This window comes from Lepidochelys kempii, chromosome 14 (genome assembly GCF_965140265.1).
Source record: "Lepidochelys kempii isolate rLepKem1 chromosome 14, rLepKem1.hap2, whole genome shotgun sequence".
Classification (NCBI taxonomy): Eukaryota; Metazoa; Chordata; order Testudines; family Cheloniidae; genus Lepidochelys; species Lepidochelys kempii.
In genome coordinates this window covers 833063-845361 of record NC_133269.1, presented here as the reverse complement: position 1 = coordinate 845361, position 12299 = coordinate 833063, and the positions used below count along the sequence as shown (strand labels likewise).

Genomic DNA, 12299 nt, shown 5'->3' with positions numbered 1-12299 from the left:
GGGGATCAGGAAACTGGCTGATTATAAAATGAGCTCTGGGTTTGACATTTAGAGTTAAAGACAGGATAGTATTAAAATCTCAACTTTATTTGGCCAACAAGTTCAGCTCCAACATTGTGGTGGAATGCTTAGAACAAGCCTGATTTCACTCAGACTTTCACAGCACTCCCCTGTTCCCAAGTCCCCACTCCCTACAACCCAGTAATCAGAAGTGTCCTGTTTGCTGCATTCTATCAGGCCCCCACCCCAGTACCACCCTGTCTGCCCAGAAACCCTCTCTCCCACACAAAAAAATGCACAGAAAATGACTGAGGAACAGAGTCTTGTTTGACCAGGGAGATGGTGGCAATGCCATTAGGTCCTGTCTATGCAGGTGAGCCAGCAGTTGGGTCTTCCCTCCCCAGAGCCTGCCACAGCCAATGCTGGCAGAATGCTCCACCCTTCCTGATCTTTGGAACAGTCATCTCCATTCGTCTTTCCAAGGGAAAGGCAAATAAGACCTTTAGCCATGCAATGATGTGTTAAAGGGGAACATCTGCCCACTCCCCTGCCCCTGGGACCCCTGAAGTCAGGTTAGTGGTTTTCCTCCCACAGAAGGATGGCAATTCCAGGGAAGAAGAGCTGAGACAATAGTTAGGGCTCTGCCAGGTGGAGAGTAGTTATGGCCTTTAGCTCTAGAAGAGAAAAAAACTAAGCTTGTCTAGGAGGCATTACTGGTGAGGCTCTGAAATGTCAGGCAGTGAGTCATGCTGCCACTTCACAGCCCACTTCTACCCAGAAGAACAGAACACTTGGAACAAATCCATGTACAAAAAAGTACATCACAATAAAAAAAGTAAGAGGCCCAGGTGCCTGGGCAGCTACCTAGCGACAGACCCCTTCTCAGAACTGAAAAGTAAGAGGAGACAGTCAAGTGTACAGACAAGTTAGGATGAAGTGTTACTTTAAACCAATCCCTGCATTTCCAGCCAACACCTTCTAGTTTAAATCTGAATGGGTTTCTGGACTCGCTAGGCCCTGTGACAGGGCAGCCAGTGTAGTGTCTGCTCTTTGGGATATGCAGATTAGAGTCTCCTCTTTACAGTTCATCTTTGTGGATCTTCTGGTCCTCCTCACCTTCCTCAAGATCAGTCTCATCAGCCTCATCAGCCTCCAGGTCCTCCAGATCCTGTTTAAATACAACATTTGTCAACAGCTGCTGGTTCTGACCTGGCACAATGCAGACAGGACCCTGGAGCCCCAGATTTAGGCACAGCAGTCAGGCTGCTGAAGCACCATCTCCTACCCTACGCACTCCAGTCCAATCCATGCTCTGCTCCACACCTGGCATGTTAATGGCAACAATCATTACACTGGCCATTCAGGGAACTCAAACGCATTTGAGATCAGTGTTAAAAAAATCCCAGAGTCACATAAAAGCCAGTAGTTAGAGAACAATGGACAGGGGCCCTAAAGGCAGAAGGAAGTGGTGAATCATGACACTGTATATGCAGTACAGACTGCTCATGTTACTAGGGATTGGATAGGAGAATCTGAATGCATTGGCCACAGATAATTACAAGAGACCAGCATCTCTCCCTTCAGAACTTGAGCCTGTTAAAATGAACAAAGAGAAACTGAATTTAGGAATACTAGTGCACAGGCTGGCAGGAAGGGGAGCAGCCTTACTCCAGAAGCAGAAAGGGGACTACCACCTGCTGATGGGCTGTCCTGCCATCATGGTGGGCCTAACAGCAGAGGCAGCAATCTCACATGGGTCTAGAACCACAGACACAGCTGGCCAAGGCAGAGGGATTTATATGGAGAGGAAGATCCTGAACCAAGTACAGGCTTTGAGCCTTCGAGCACCTCACTGTGGTGACCTGAGATGGGAAAGGCAGGGCTACATGGATTTAACAGATTAATGATCCCTCAGTTCACATTCATGTGTTCAGTGTTGCCACTGCCCACACAGCATTTACCCTGCTGGGAAGAACCAGAAGTGGCTCTCGAAGCCAGGACCTATTGTAGGGGTTTAAGTCCTAATGCTGCTACCAACTCCACACACTTTGCAAGCACTGCAAACCAAGGCTCCCCAATGAATGGGCTACTCACCTCTTCATCCCCAGCACCATCCTGGCCTCCACTTTCCAGGAACTTCTGGAAGCCTTCTAGCGTCCTCTCCCCATTGTAGTGTATGACCTGTAGGGGAAAAGCCAGGAGAGACGCTGCTTAACCCAAACAGAATCAAGCCCTTTGGGGGGGGAACAATATTCTTTCTGAACAGCAGTTTTCAAAAATGCCAAGCAAGAGGAAATGTAAAATTCACCTTCACCCACATGAGACGAAGCAGCTCAGCCACTAGATCTCAGATTGCTGCGAGAAGACAGCCTGCAGATGAGCACACTGTCCTCTGCTGCACTTCCCCCAGCCTCATCTACTGCTGCACCCATGTCTGCCCTGGCTGTCTCCCTCACCCTCCTACAACTCAGCCCATCCCCCAAAGGGCCACCAAAGCCATTTGGAATGTGCCAAACCAACCTTTTCAAATCTGAAAGCACATCTCCCAAATGGGTGCTAGAGCCCCAGGCACTCGAGAGCAGAACGAGGCTCTAAGTTTCTAGCTCTCCCTTGCTCGAGATGATCCACCCACAAGTCCCTGGAATTCAGCAGCCTGCTTACATTTTTGCCAGGGCCTGCAGGGAAGAACTTGAGTGTGGGAAAACTGTGGACTTTCACCGTCTCCACTTCGTTAGCTGTTGAGTCCATCTTGGCAATGACAATGTTCTCATGGTCCTTGTAAGTCTCTCCCAGTTTGTCCCAGATAGGAGCCAGTTGTTTGCAGTGACCACACCAGGGAGCATCTGTAAATTAAAAGGCAACATGAAGCTTGGAGGCCACCCAGACAAGGGGAAGGGCTGGGCCCTCCACTCTGATGCTTGCCAGCCTAGTCTTAGCCCTGCAGTAAAGGAGAATCTCCCCTTCCAGTTAACATGTTCCTCTTCCAGGTCATCCAGCTCCTGGGGGAAGGTGGTTCCTCCCCATATACCATCCCCAACTGGGCTGCTTTCCTGCAATTTGTTATTCAGCATGTTCAAAATACTCACAGAACTCCACAAACACATTCTTGGTCTCATCAAAAGCAACGTCTTCAAAGTTCTTTCCAACCAGAACTCTGACAGGCTGTTTGTCCCAGTCATCAGGCAAATCTTGGCTCATCAGGTGGGGCTGGAATTGGAGAACAGGGACTGAACCTGCATGCATATAGCAATGTGGAATGTGCAGACAAAATCATGCTCCCAGGAAAACCTGACTTCTCCCAGACATGGAACAGATCAGCCATGGGCTATAAGCAGTCAGCTGAGTCAGTCATTTCCTCCTCTCATAGAGAATCCCCCACCCCCTAACCTTGACATGTCTGAACTGCTGGTGCCCCTGCATGGGAAAGGCTGCAGCTGAGTTCTTCAGATGGGAAGTTTGTTCACTAAGTGTGAATTATTGAGAAAGTCATTCCCAGTGTGACATTGGAACAGAGCCCCATTTGAAATCGCTACTGTGCTAGGCTATGCATAGCTACCTCAATCTTCAGATTAAGACTGAGGATTCCCACCATGAGCAAGAGGCTACAAAGTTCTCAGCTGGCTGAGAAAACAGGAGTAGCAGCTGCAGCATGCAACACCAGGGCATATGAAGTGCAGAGACAGGAACCACGCTTTATTGTGGTTGCCTTCATATGCTGAAAAAATAGTTATTTCTGTGCTGGCACCATGCCCCACTGGCTCTGCCCTTTGGATGTCAGCATGTGGCTCACTAGATACTATGCCATTAAACATACTACAAAGCTAATTTGAAAGGAATCTCCCCATGTGACCTGTAAAAGGTTTCACACAAATTCTTAGAGCAGGGATCACTCCCACATCTCCGCTTATGTCAGGGTCCAAAGAACAGCATTCGGCCCCTTACCTTGACTTTGCCCTCCAGGAACTGGTCGCAGAACTCCTTGATCTTCTCTGCTGTCAGTTCATCTGAGTCAGGTTTGTATTTAGTCATTTCTTCCTCCAGAGTGATGAGGCGCACAGCTGGGCACTCCTCCTTCTTTAGGCCAAAGAACTCCAGGATCCTCTGGTTGTCGCTATGGTCACTGTCTATGAAGATGAACAGGATCTTTGGAGGAAAGTCAAATGTAGATATTAAAGACATGAATGAATTTCTATGGTAGCAACTCTGCTATAAAGTCACTTCCCTACCCCCTTGAGCCCATGGCAGAATGTGGGCCACTTTATTCCAGTACAACTCTGGGGCTGTAGTGGCCAAAGCAATGTGCATGAATACAAACACCTTTGTGTGCCACAAGTTACATTAGAGGGCTATTTCACACCAGTCAGAAGGAAAAAAAATCAAGAGTCAAGCTGCCACTCTAACCTAATACACCCTCCTCAATGGGATCTATATATAGCAGCAAGTGACTAAGGCGCCTGGCTATTGGGAGATCCAAATACAGAAAGAAGGAGACTGAGGGAGATGTTAGAAATCAGTGCTACTTAATGCTCTGCATGGGCTAAGAGTGACTGCCCTTCTCACCTTCCCTTTGAAGTTTCCAGCTGCTGTCTTGAAGTTGTCTAGTTTCTCTTGATAGTCATCAACACTCTTTGGCAGGAACAGCAGGATGTGAGTCTTGATCTCTCCTCCAAAGATCTTTGGAGCAGTCTGGGAGAAATACAACAAACTCCATATTAGGAGGACAAATAATCCCAGGGCCAGAGCCAATGGGCTTTTCTGCCCGGATGGTGCCAAGGGAGTCACCAAGAATATAAGTGCCACTCTGAGGAGCACTTATCCTGGGCTCCCTCTTGGGTCTCCTGCTTAATCTAGGCACAGTAGGCTCCAGGCCAGAAGGAAAGAGCTTCCCATCCATAGTCTTATGGGCTCAGAATATGTGAGAGAGACTGAAGAGCTGATTATGTACTGGAAGGCCATACCTGTTCAGTGAACTCAATGACCAGAGGCAGCTGATTAGACTTGATGAAGTTCAGCAAGTTCTCTTTTGTAATGTCACCTTCAAAGTTGTTGCGACCTTCATCAAACTGGGGAGACAAAGGGGTTATTTTCTTAAGGGTTAAAGTTAATCCCTACATGCAGAAACACTTACTACCTTGGCATTCAGAGAGATCAGCAAGTACAGCACATTCCAAGTAAACTACATACAGAAATATCTCAGTAAAGAACCAAGGCCTGGGAGGGGCCAGCCCAACTTCATGGTTCTGCCACCTACTGACAAGGAAGCGGATTTCCAGCTAACACTGCAAGAAACAAAATACTCAAGATTTAATCCCTGATGTAATCTAAACCAAAGCTCTGATTCTACTGAGAAGGGAGACATGAAGTTCCCTAGACAGTAAGCTGAGATGCAATGGAGAGGACATGGCACCTAGCTCTTGGCACTATTCTGCAAGAATACAAAAGGATTCAGAAGACATGCTTTAGAGGGGGACTTCTAATTTAACAGCTGCTTCGCAGCATTCTAGGCAGTGCTAGACAAACTAGTGAGAAGCTGCTGCAAATCCTAGAGTCAATGACTGGGCAAGGGCAGCACTCTGCACAACAGAAGTCAGCATGCAGGTCTGAGTTGAAGCACATACATAAGCCAACAAACAGCTATTAGAAAGGAGCTGGTGTCAAGCAGCAAAGCCCACAACACAGCTGCTAATAAACAGCAGTTTACTCAACGTACTGAGGATGTGTCACCCTCTATTGTTAGTGACACAAGAACAGATATTGGAGGAGAAGCTGCAGAACAGGTGCCAAGTCCCATTTTCTATTAGACCACCACCTATTATTGCCCTCGATTCTCAGAACCTTCCCAGGCAGCCTGAAGAGGGGAACAGCAGAGGAGCATCAAGGTTAAAACAGGATGCGCAAGCAAGAATGGCTATACAGGTCAGACCAAAGGTTCATCTAATCCAGTATTTGGTCTTCAGACAGTGGCCAATGCCAGGTGTCCCAGAGGGAATGAACAGACCAGGCAATCATCAAGTGATCCACCCCATCGCCCATTCCCATCTTCTGGCAAACAGAGGCTAGGGACACCATCCCTGCCCATCCTGGCTAATAGCCATTGATGGACCTATCCTCCATGAATTTATCTAGTTCTTTTTAAACGCTGTTACAGTCTTGGCCTTCACAACAGCTTCTGGCAAAGAATTCCACAGGTTGACTGCACTGAGTTCAGAAATACTTCCTTTTGAACTGGGCATTCACCCACAAAAGCTTATGCTCGAATATGTCTGTTAGTCTAGAAGGTGCCACAGGACTCTTTGCCGTTCTTTTTTTTCTTTAAACTTGCCGCCTATTAATTTCATTTGGTAACCCCCAGTTGTGTTATGAGACGTAATAAACACTTCCTTATTTACTTTCTCCATACCAGTCACGATTTTTAGACTTCTATCATATTCCTCCCTTAGTTGTCTCTTCCACAAGCTGAAAAGTCCCAGTTTTATTAATCTCTCCTCATATGGAAGCAATTCCATACCCCTAGTCATTTTTGTTGCCCTTTTCTGAACCTTTTCCAATTCACATATATTTTTTTGAAATGGGGTGACCACATCTGCATGCAATATTCAAGATGCATGAGGGGTGCAGCAGCAAGATGGTGGAATGAAGTAACCCAAAATGGCAGTGCTGAACAGACTTCAGGTGAAGCTGAACAAGAGAATGCTGGTGTTTAAAATTAGAAGCAACCTGGATGACTTCTCTCAGGGTAACTAGGTCAGCTCCTTAATATCCTCAAAAGGCTTGTTTAAAATGCAACATTCAAACCCAGACAAGCCACACCAGCTGGTAAGCCCTTTTCCCAACCTAGACCAGACTAACTGCAGGGACCTGGAATCAGAGCTGAATTCCACAGATGTGTATAGTTCCTGGTTAAATGGAGAGTGGCATGATTCTTATTTAACCCTTTCTTGCTTACTGTCACTGCTTATTTTCAAGCTTGGTTTGACAGAGACAGGGCATGTTTGGAGGCTTAAGGATATCGTCACTTTCCTCTACGCTGGTCAGCTCATTAAGAGTTAGCATAAGGAACAAATCAAACATAAATGCTTTTCTGTTCCACCAGCCTTGGAAGCAAGAGCACTTCCTACACAGACAACGCTGGAGTTTATAAACCAGGGTCAATAGTGACTGTGGTGAAAAGAACAAGTCCTTCACTCAAAGGGACTTGCTCACTTGAACGCAGGTCTTTGCTCCTAACACCCTTGTCAGAGAAGCTGTAAAACCCTCTACAAAGATATTTCAGCCAGTTAGCAGCAGCCGAAATAAATGGTGTGAAGACTCCATATAAACAGCCAGCCATCAGACACCCTCTGGCATGCAGTGAAAGCAGCATTCCCTAAGGGCAGGGTACAGCTGGAATAGCCTCAGAGAAAACCAGAGGGGGATCCTACAAGCTTTAAAAGAAAGCCACTGGAATAGCTATTTGCTTTCCACAGACAGGTGCTGCATCTTCAAACCATTCTAATCTGAGCCCCTAGACTCAGGGATCTGGTTTAAGTATAACAGCTTTAGGAGCTGCAGTCCAATTACTGTGACAACTTTGGAGCCTTTTAATTTACAGGAAGAACAGTGGAGGAGAGTACAGCCTGGTTAAACAGAATTAACCCAAAGCAGCTTTCTGCCCTGCCTCTCACCGCATGTCAATGCATTAGCACCACCAGCTCTTCTCCCAGGGAGCTTCAGCTCCCCAACCCTACTCCTCAGCTCTGTTCCCCATGAGGCTGAAGGGTAACAAGCTAGTTTAATTGGCTGGAGGCATTCGCCAGTTCACATCTTGCAATTCTACAGATCTTGCCAAAACCATGACTCTGTAGTGCACCTTAACTCTGCCACAAGAATATGCAAACCCTCCTCATAACCCACCCTGCTGTAACCCCAAGGTGGCTAAACCTGCATCCACCTAATGGGCATGTCGAACATGTCAGACAGCTGAGCCCACTAGGAGGACAAGGATGCGCACATTAAGGATGCTTCAGCTAAAAGAAGAGCAAGCTGAGAATGGCATGGCATGGGAAGTGAGGCATGGCAGCAGGGCCCTGGATGCTGTTGTACAACAGCTCTTAGAGGCAGAAGGAGGCAACAGTAGTGAACTCCATAAATGCTCAAATAAATTGGTTAGTCTCTAAGGTGCCACAAGTACTCCTTTTCTTTTTGCGATGCTGGTAATATCTCACCTTAAGTGATCACTCTCGTTACAGTGTGTATGGTAATACCCATTGTTTCATGTTCTCTATCTAAGTCTCCCCACTGTATTTTCCACTGAATGCATCCGATGAAGTGAGCTGTAGCTCAAATAAATGTGTTGGTCTCTAAGGTGCCACAAGTACTCCTTTTCTTTTTGCGAATACAGACTAACACAGCTGCTACTCTGAAACCCGAGTTCAGAGTGAATATTAAACTTCGCAGCAGCCAGAAACCTGAGACAAGAAAAAGGCAGAAACTAAAGGTAACTCAGGACTCATGTCCAGTGAGTTCCAGGAACATGCACAAGACACCACACCCTGTCCAGATGATTGACAATGCTGCCCCCTGCTGAACAGGGGAACCACAATTTCAAATCTGAAATCTAGGCAGTTTATCATTAGTTTCAGGTTCTACACCCATACTGTGTCCTCTGGAGAGTCTGCAGTTTTACAATTTTTTTTTTTTAAATTCAGAAAAAGGTTTTCCTCCCAACTGCTGTGAAAGATCCATGAACAGGGATATTAACTATACAGGGGAAAGAGTGAAAGTTACCCTACAGAGAGTACTGTTAAATGCTCAGAGTTCAGACACTCATCTTAAATGGTTACCTGGAACATTAATAGGTAGAGAAATTCAGATTAAGCGTGGCATGTGTTCTTTGAACCACTCCTTACCTTCTTAAAAAGGACAACACCGTCTTTGCTGAGCTGGTATTTGGAGAAGACATCACTGCTGGAAGAGATCCCAAAAGGAATGTCATCAATGGACTGGGCTGCCAGCAAGAATTGCTTGGCAGCCTCTGACTCCACATCCTGGGAGAGAAGGGAAAAAAAGGTGTTTTACACTATGTCAGTTTGAGGTGTCCAGTGAATATTCAGCACAGCAGGACAGGGAATGTTAGGTAACAGCTGTGCTTGATTTAGTAAGCTGCCAGAGTTGCCACAGGCAGAAAATCTGCAGCAGACATGCAATATGCCCTTCTGAGATCTAAACCCAAACACTACCTTGAAGAGCCCAATCACAGTGACTTCACTGGAATCCACTAGTGCCTCAGCTGCAGCAGCATCTGCCAGGGTAGTGGCAGCTGGACCAGTGCGTTTCTTCAGCCAGTTTACAATATCATCAGCTTCTCTGCCAGCTAGAAAGAGAGAAAGTTCAGTTGTCATCTTTACTTTTACAGATGAAGGCATGAGTATGTGTCCTAACTTTAAGGACATTTCAGAGCACCTGATCTAGGACATTCACATGCACACCCCCAGCCCAAATCTTCTCTACTTTTCTTTTCACCTTCCATCAGAGTCGATTCCTGGAGCAAGCAAAGCCCTGCACCCACCTACGAAGTCCAAGGCATTCTCTGTAGCAACTAATACCCACCCATACCACCCTGAACCAAGGTAGAAGGATTCTCTGGAATCCACTCCTTTCACATACTGTTTCAGTCACCAGGCTGGCCTAAGCACATTTAGACTTTGACCAGTGTTATCAGCACTGTAGACCTCCTGAAGGATTCTGGGATTTTCATACAGAAAAAAATCAGTATTTTTCATCTTATGTTTTAGCACCCTGAGATGTTTTTGCCTGCAAAAGAATCTAAATGTTTTAGAACTTACTACAGCCTTTGAGAGCTTTTATTTTAATCAGGTTGATCAAACATTCCCTCACCAAGACTTTTACATTTATCATTCACAGCTGCTGCCTCAAGTAGTTTGATTCCAGCCTTGTACATCACTACATAATCATTACAAACAGCTTTAATCATGCTGCTTTCCTATCACTAAACCCTAGGAGTCCACACATGATCATACACCCTGGCTTGGATGCACTGCTCATGTACGGACTCAGCATTTTCCGCTGGTCAGGGATAAGAGATGCACACCCTTAAGTGACAAAACCTACACTGGGACTTCTACTCTCTAACACTGTAGAATTTATGGCTTCTTTATCTTTTATTTAAAGTTTTAGGGAACTTGCTATAGGGTGTCTCCAAACTTATTCCTCTAACATTTCCCCCCAGAGCAATGCCACAGAGCTCACCTGAGTATATGGAAGAAAAACTGAATGAATAGACAAAGCCTACAGTTCTGTTTTCAGCAAACCTCTCACCTCAGCCCTGCTCTGCTATCAGATGCTGACACTGCCTACTTATTCCACCAGCAGCAATACACCCTGCCCCCATTCACAAGTTTGGTAAACTACTTCTCTTTTGGAAGAGATCTCCTCCTCCTCTACCGAGCATGTTCTGGACACACTTAACACAGTCTAGTTACATTCTCATTCCTCCTGACCATGGAGAGGCACACCACAACTAATACCCAAGACACAGAAGCACATCAGCCCATTCCATTCGGATACAATCCACATCTCTGTACTGCAGAATCGGTGCACAAAACAGATCTAAGTCTGTCCCACAAGAACTCATGCTCAGCCCGACCTGCCCACCCGGTGTTGGGGCGGATCACTGTGGGGGCTTTGGTTTCGATGCAGAGGCGTTACAACACAATGGAGTCCAACCCGACGCATCTCAGGACCGCTCAGCGACACCGCCCAAGACTAAACAGGTGAGGCGCCGGGGGCAGGCCCCGGGCAGGCCCCTTCGCTCACCCGTGTACTCTCGGGGGGAAGATTTGTCTCCATTTTTGAAGAATTTAATAGTGGGGTAGCCTCGAACCCCGAACTGCTGGGCCAGCTCGGACTCTTCTGTAGCATCCACCTTCGCCAGCCTGATCCCGGAGCCATCAGCCTGCAGCTGGGCCGCGGCCTTGGCGTACTCGGGGGCCAGCGCCTTGCAGTGGCCGCACCACGGGGCATCTGGAAGGGAAGGGACGGGGGGGCTCAGGCCGCTGCCGCGCGCCACCCACTAGCCCCCGGGCGGAGGCGCCGCGTCCAGGGGCGTCTGCAGCCAACCGAGCCGCCTGGGGGGCCCCGCGCGCGCGCAGCTCCCCCCCACCCCCCCGGGAGCCGGGCCCCGCGCGCGCAGCTCCCCCCCACCCCCCCGGGAGCCCCCCCACCCCCCCGGAGCCGGGGGCCGCGCGCGCAGCTCCCTCCACCCCCCCGGGAGACCCCCGGAGCCGGGGGCCGCGCGCGCAGCTCCCCCCGGGGCCGGGCCCCCCCCCGAGCGGACCCCCCAGGGCCCGCGCGCGCAGCTCCCCCCGGGGCCGGGCCCCCCCCCGAGCGGACCCGGGAGCCGGGCTCCGCGCGCGCAGCTCCCCCCGGGGCCGGGCCCCCCCCCCGAGCGGACCCGGGAGCCGGGCTCCGCGCGCGCAGCTCCCCCCCACCCCCCCGGGAGCCGGGCTCCGCGCGCGCAGCTCCCCCCCACCCCCCCGGGAGCCGGGCTCCGCGCGCGCAGCTCCCCCCCACCCCCCCGGGAGCCGGGCTCCGCGCGCGCAGCTCCCCCCCACCCCCCCGGGGGCCGGGCTCCGCGCGCGCAGCTCCCCCCCACCCCCCCGGGGGCCGGGCCCCGCGCGCGCACGCACAGAACTCCACCAGCAGGTGCTTGTGGGCCGCCAGCGCGCGCTCGAAGGAGGCCGCGCGCAGCACCAGCACCCCGTCCTCCTCCTCGTCCTCCTCCGCGGCGGCCTCCGCGCGGCCCGGCCGGGCCAGGCCCAGCAGCGCCAGGCCCAGCAGCGGCGGCACCAGGGCGCTCAGCAGCTTCATGGCGGCGTCAGAGGCGGGCCGGGCACAGGCTGCGGCAGCGACGAGGCGGAACCGCGGCGGAAGAAAGTGCCCCGCACCCGCCTCCCTCTTATAAACCCGCCCCCTCCCCGCCGCGGCGCTCCTTATTGGCTGAGCCCGTCGCCCTCGCCTTCCTCTCCCATTGGCTTGGCCGAGCGCCCGGGACTCTCTTCGTTTTCTATTTGCTGATCCGGATGCCACGCCCCTTCCTGACCGCCTCCTGCCTCGCTTTCTCATAGCGTCCTGTAATTGGTCGTTTCGCCCGCTCTGTCACCTGCGATTGGTCAACGCTACCGCCTCAGGCTCTCAGCGGCCGATTCTGATTGGTGACTGGACCAGACCCGCCCCTCGCCGGCGCCTCTTGAACGTGGCACTCGGGCAGCCCCCCCGCGCAAAGGGCGGTTGCTGTGCAT

The 12299-nt window shown here is 50.1% G+C and overlaps 1 protein-coding gene across 1 annotated transcript; it reads right to left on the bottom strand.

The window, feature by feature from the left end:
* Window positions 1-66: 66 nt before the first annotated feature.
* P4HB (prolyl 4-hydroxylase subunit beta) lies at window positions 67-11974 on the bottom strand. Its single transcript, XM_073310317.1, has 11 exons — window positions 11688-11974; window positions 10816-11022; window positions 9219-9352; window positions 8889-9026; window positions 4959-5063; window positions 4561-4686; window positions 3943-4143; window positions 3087-3207; window positions 2662-2843; window positions 2095-2181; window positions 67-1168 (listed from the first exon to the last, which is right to left on the bottom strand). Exons 1-11 carry the CDS (start codon window positions 11866-11868, stop codon window positions 1079-1081), a joined length of 1572 nt encoding a protein of 523 aa, XP_073166418.1. The 5' UTR covers window positions 11869-11974; the 3' UTR covers window positions 67-1078.
* Between the last annotated feature and the right edge of the window lie 325 nt (window positions 11975-12299).